Here is a 6248-nt window from a genome sequence, read left to right on the forward strand (position 1 = left end):
TTAAAACGACGACGAATTTAAGAAATAAAGTCAGTTGCGTAATTTCAATAAAGTGCTTTGACAACCGCTTTTTAGTGAATTCAAAAAGCACGGATGGGAAGGTAAGAGCGTTTGAGTCAAATCAGCACATCAACTTTTGGAGAATTCATTAAATCCATCGAAGAAATGATGAAAATAAGAGTGGTTTTACTTAATACGACGGGAATTAGAAATAAACCCTATATCGAAATTTTCTCGTTCATTCCGATCATTCTTCTCACCAAACACTTCCTCACTCGAAAAAAAAAGAAAATCAAGCAGCCTAAACGGATCACTGGTTGTTTCACCTTATAATTAGCGTTGGATTGACTAAGTAGGGTATTCGATGAAAACAACAAAAAGCATTCCTCAAGGTGGAGTTCTTTCTCCTCTATTATGGTTATTAGTTGTGGATGATTTACTGAAAACATTAACTGAAAAAGCTTTGAGGTAGTGAGATTCGCTGATGACATTGCGATTCTCGTGAAAGGTAAATACGACGATGTGATTTCAAATAGAATGCAATCTGCATTAACGGGAAACTAGCAGTCATTAACTTTTCGTCGGAGTGCCCAATTTCGGAAGCAGTTTTTGGGCCCAAAAGCCAGGTTCTGTTTATAGACATGTATTCACTGCATTCTTCTTGCCAATCTGAACACAGCGAATATATTTTCATGAACAAAATTTTTGTTTCAAACAAAAAAAAACTGCTGTTAAAATTTGCAGAATCGATGACGACTAATTTCACCTTAAAGCACACACTCCGGCGTGGTGTAAAAAAGAGATGCTAAACGTAAATACATCAAAGACAATTATAGTTCCGTTTACCCGTAAGAGGAAGTATACTTTTCAGAAACTCTTGCTGGATGGAATCGAAATACAATTAACCAATGAAGTCTTAGGTGTCTTATAAGGTAAAAAGCTAACATGGAATGCCCAAGTAAAACAAGTTATACATAAGGAAGCATGTGCTATTTGGTTGTTCAAAACTTGGGGGCTTAGACCTAGTATGGTCCACTGGGTTTACTTAACAATAGTGAAGTCGAGAATAACTTACGCCTCGCTTATTTGGTGGCCTAAAACGAGAGAGACATCTACACAAAAAAAGCTAAACAAATTGAAAAGACTTGCGTGTGGATCAATAACAAAAGCCATGCGAAGTACCCCATTGAAAGCTTTGGAGGCAATACTGCACTTTCCCGCTCTCCATCAAGTGATACAGTTAGTAGCAAAGAAAACTGCATTGCGATTAAACCACAACTAATCCAAATGCTGGTCGCAGTGGTCTAGTCTCCTATAAACAAAAAAGTAGGGTATTTCAGCATATCACTTTTCTTGTTGATATGTGCTCACATGTCTACTTCAATATGAAATGTGAAAATTGAGTGCTTGAGTTTTAGAAATGCTGTAATCAGTGTTCATAGTAGCGAGATGGCGATTCTCTTCAGCAGTTAAAAAAATGTAAGTTTTTTGACAACAATTTTTAATTTAGCATATTTCTTAGCGAAAACAAAGTTAATTGTGTTTGTATCAATTACAGCTATGGTTAAGCAATTCAAGATGCCGTTCTTATTAAAAGATTCTGAAAATATGAACAAAATACTGCATTTTAAGCTCATTTATTTTCGACTAACTTAAATAGGCGACCTCTTATTATTTCGTTCCTTAACCTACATACCTACGTATTTGAACGGGTTCAGAGATTAGAGTGATTTTTTTGCAGGACGCATTGTCGCATTTCACAGTGTGCATTATCTTATGATTATAAGAATATTAGCACTATTTCATTCGGGTCATGGTCCTACCTTCCATCATAAGCAATTGTACAAAATACAACAAGCAAAATACAGAATCCATCACACTACTAGTGTTAGCAAATAAATTACATCTTCCATCCACTTCCCTGGCATCAATCGCAAACCAATCGAATAGGCAGCCAGAAAATTAGCTTCTTTTCAAACACCGACTGCTGACAGCAGCAGCAACAGCAACACTCTCGCCCCAGCATACCGGAAGCAATCATTTGATTCGATTTGAATACGTAGAAGACCTGACATGCCTCCTAACGGTATCCCACCACCAGCACTTTCGTTGGTGTGGAAAATCTAAATTGATTTCCTGACTCGAAGGAGCCAATTTACATCTTCTTCTGGTGCAGCAGCCTTAGTCTGTGCCTTAGTTGTTGCTACCAACGAATGCGGTAGGCTCTGCCAGCTAATCTTTCGATCTATTGACGAATTTGAACCACCATGGACCATGGCACTTAAGAGGGTCTCATCTCGGCAAGAGTCTGCCGGCGAAACGTGTCGTAATGAAATAAAACAGAAACATGGATAATATTAGAGTGGGACCGATTTTCGAATTTCCGATTGCGTCTCATTGTTGCCGGGGACAATTGATTCAATTTAGAGCCTTTCGCCTCGGAATAGTGAGAGTTAGAGCGGGAGAGGGGGAAAAGGCTAACTCGGTGGGCTGTTGTTTACATTGTATATTGTGTGACGACAACGACGACGTCGACAACGTCGCAGCCTGGATCTGGATGATGATGGTGATGATGGACCGATTGAACCGTTCACACGCATTGTGTGCGTTCGAATGAAGCCAGGCAGAGGCAGGCAGGCAGGACACGCCACGTAGCAGGGCATTTGAATTTTCCAACAACACCCCTTAGCCGCTAAAGGGGGAGATTCGAAGCGTTCCGATTGTAGAATCCTTTACTCGAAATAATCGCAATTTAATTGCATAATTGGATGCGGGGAGCAGCCTATACAATTGATGGCAAATGAATGTAATTTTGCGGGATGGATGGGAAAATTACGCCTATGCGGATTGAGCGATTGTGTGTGTAATATTACAATCACGTCGGACAATCTTGGTGGTTGTGGGTATTGGCCAGCCAGTAGCCGGGACAAAGCTCATTTTTCCCGCCAGGAAGCGTGTATAATCGTCTATCAACACAGCAAAGAAGCGCATCCAATTAATCTTTACCCGCGTGCTAATTGGCGAAGGAAATTTATGCAAATCGTTGCCAGACTGGTAACCGACAACCGACAGAACCATTGAAATTCAAATTTCTGGCCACCGTTTGCATTCGGAATGGATTCAGGTAACCCTCCGCAAACGTTATAAATCAAGTTCTCACATTACACGCCGTCGTCGGTCGTCAGCTGGAAAGAGAATCAAGCGCTCGACTAGCACGGCAGCACTGTGAGTGCGAAAAAGACAGCATTATTGTGAAAAATGTTTATTATAAGTATATTAAAGGCGATTAATTTCATATTACAATTAAAATTAATACAATGTACATGCGCTCATTGCCTATTATCGCTTTCGTCTTTTCGTCCCTCTTCCCCTTGCAATCATTTTTTTGTTGTTTTCTCCGCTACAACTATTTTGTGTACAGTTCATATGTGGCCAAGCACCCAGTCACGCAGGCACACAACACGTCGCCAGGGGTTGACAATATTTGAATTTCGAATTTTACAACTTTCCCGGTGCGCCAGCCGCCGTCGTCCTGGCTCTGACGCTGCTGCGCTGGCTGGTCCACGGCAGTCAGCCGCGGAGGGATTAGCCGCTGTTTATTGCATGTAAAACCTCTCCGATTTCGGTTCTCAGCTTCGGTTTAGTAGAACGGGCACAGGGGTGTGTGTTCGTTGTTGCCACTCGCTGCTGTTGCAGTTTGTGGATTTACGCCGGATTTCACGGTGCGTCATTCGAGCGCAGCGGTATGGTTCAATGACGTCTCGTCAAATGAGCATTTGGTTTCTAGGCTAGAAACTGTGCGAACCGGATCGGGGGGAACTGTGGAATGGCAAGCAAGCACAGAGATTGTGCGTAATTAAATACTTCACGGGAAATAAAGTAAAACGAGTTATTATTTTATACAAATTTTAAACTTTATTTGATTTAAACTTAGGTTGCGAAACAAGCCTTATAGTATTAATTTGATTTACCTATTTTATCTATATCATACATGTGAAAAAAAATTGAATAAGATTAGTTCAACAAGCTCATTTGCTTGAACCAATTGTTTTCTTGTAACATCCCCTGAGTGCCCGATTTGCAGTTCCACCAACCAAACTCTGCAGCACAGTAACGCAAACTTCATCATTACTAACCAGCCATACCCTTCCTTTGAGAGCAGTAGCAGAAGCTTCTTCATTCCATTCAGCTGCCGAACACAGACAAGACGATCCATCCATATCCTGCTTCCGGCATACTGCCGTGTCTCCTAGCGAGACTTCTGAGGGAGAAAATGTTATCCTTCTCCGAAAAGCTAGCGAATTGTTGGGATCACGAAGGGAAAGCAGAGTTGTGAATAGCAGTTACCAGCGATAATTGGCGCAAATAATTGGTTATACTCTGTCAATTAGCTGGCCGGAATCCGTCGCCGGATGGACGTAAAGAGACGACAACGACGCCGACGACGACTTTGTGTCAGTGAAAGACGTTTTGCCGTTCGTTTCGCTCTAGCGGTCCTGAATGGATGGGAAAATTGGATCAAATTATAGACACTTACCAGTAATGAAATAATGCTATTACGTTGCGGGTGAATCCACCCGCTGCTGCTGGGGATTTCATCTCCCCCGCTACGACCAGTTCGCCACCAAAAACAATCTATCCTCGAATTATGTAACTGATGTTATCTTTTTTTTTCTCTCTCTAAAAATTACAGGTATGGTTCCAAAATCGACGTGCAAAGTGGCGCAAACGAGAAAAAGCCATGGGTAGAGACACATCTGCTTTTCTACATCACGATCAAGGTAATTATCCCATTGTTTGTGCACAGCTTTGAAAAAGGTGTCCAGCAACGCCCCTGCAAGCTGTAATTAAATTTCGATCAGCGCGAAACCCCTCGCGAGGAGGTCCGAACGCACTAGTACAAGCTTCTTCCGCCGAACTAATTACCATTTTCTTTCGTCCGTTTCGTGTTCTTCTACCAGGAATGCCTGAATTCCCGCTTGGACTTCCACTGCCACACCAGCTGACTCATCCGGCCCTGCCGCCGACCGAGTTCTGGTCGGCGAACTTTGGGCTTCATCCGACGTTGCTGCCCGGCTCCGGACACCCGTTAATCCACCCGAACATGATGCCCAACTACAAGATCCCGCACTTCCACTCGCTTCTTTCGCAGTACATGGGCCTAAATTCGCTGTTCGGTGCGGCCGCCTACCCGCAGAACTTGACCATCAACACACGGCTTAGTCCTCCGAACAGTCCCAAGGAGAGCCCGAATGGGGCGGCAACGGGAACCACTGGTGGCGGCGCCGCCGCCAACAACAGTAGTAGCAGTAGCAACAGCAGCAGCAGCTCCAACAGCAGTACTAGCAGCAATGTAAGTGTCGGCAGCAACAGTATCAATACTAGCAAAGAAAGTGTGGCAGAAAAATAAGTTATTTTGAATGATGGCGTTCGCCCTAGTGAATATAGCAGGATTAGAGATGCAATATTTATTGTTAATTTATTGTGCGATGAGAAGCAGAGTAAAGATTGTACATAAGGGTGATATAATTAACAGGTAGGAGTTTGGGTCCATGATTGATTGAAGTCTGGCACAAGTTGAGAAACAGGATTTGCATTAATATCAAAAAATGCATCTATCGTTAAATTTAAACTCTTAATTTTGACTGCAATTTAGTACAACCAGAATGTAATAAATGAAATAATAAATGAATAAAGAACAATAAATAATTTCATCTCGTCAAGTGCAGTGCAGGACCCAATCAAAGTCAATGAAGCCTACCATCTTGTAAATCTAGGTAAACACAAAGTATCATAAAATAGTGTTAAAACTAAATCAGTATTAAAAAAAATAACATATAGTCGTGCTTTACTTGTTTAGTTATCAGAGAATATCCAAAATTGTAAATATTGATTCTACAGGAATTGGAACACGTAGTCTAAAAATAAATCAAACGATAATTAAAAAATGTGTTTTTAATTTATCCATTTATGTAAACCAAAACCGTACCCAGATGCCCAAAGTAGTTCTGTTGAAATGGAAATACGACATGGGATTCTATCTTCGCGGCACAAGCGCATGTTTTCTCGTAAATATCAAAATATTTCTGGCTATTGATTTTGCTTTCTTTCTTTGAACCAGCCTCCGAATCCGTCACAACTCATTTCGCCTAACTGAATCGTACATTGCCTTGAAGTATATGAACAATAGGTGAGTTTGCGAGCTGAATTCTCTGAAAATATCGAGAGTGTGTAGCAAGGAGAATATT

At 41.5% G+C, this 6248-nt stretch overlaps 1 protein-coding gene across 1 annotated transcript in view; it reads left to right on the forward strand.

Annotated features, from left to right (window-relative positions):
- Nucleotides 1–5410, forward strand: part of LOC128737323 (retinal homeobox protein Rax) — a 31885-nt gene extending 26475 nt beyond the window's left edge. Inside the window, exons 4-5 of the mRNA XM_053831940.1 lie at nucleotides 4694–4781; nucleotides 4962–5410. Of these exons, the coding sequence (XP_053687915.1) occupies nucleotides 4694–4781; nucleotides 4962–5410 (537 nt within the window). The remainder of the gene's footprint in view (nucleotides 1–4693; nucleotides 4782–4961) is intronic.
- The last annotated feature ends 838 nt before the right edge of the window (nucleotides 5411–6248 follow it).

This window comes from Sabethes cyaneus, chromosome 2 (genome assembly GCF_943734655.1).
Source record: "Sabethes cyaneus chromosome 2, idSabCyanKW18_F2, whole genome shotgun sequence".
NCBI classification, from domain to species: domain Eukaryota; kingdom Metazoa; phylum Arthropoda; class Insecta; order Diptera; family Culicidae; genus Sabethes; species Sabethes cyaneus.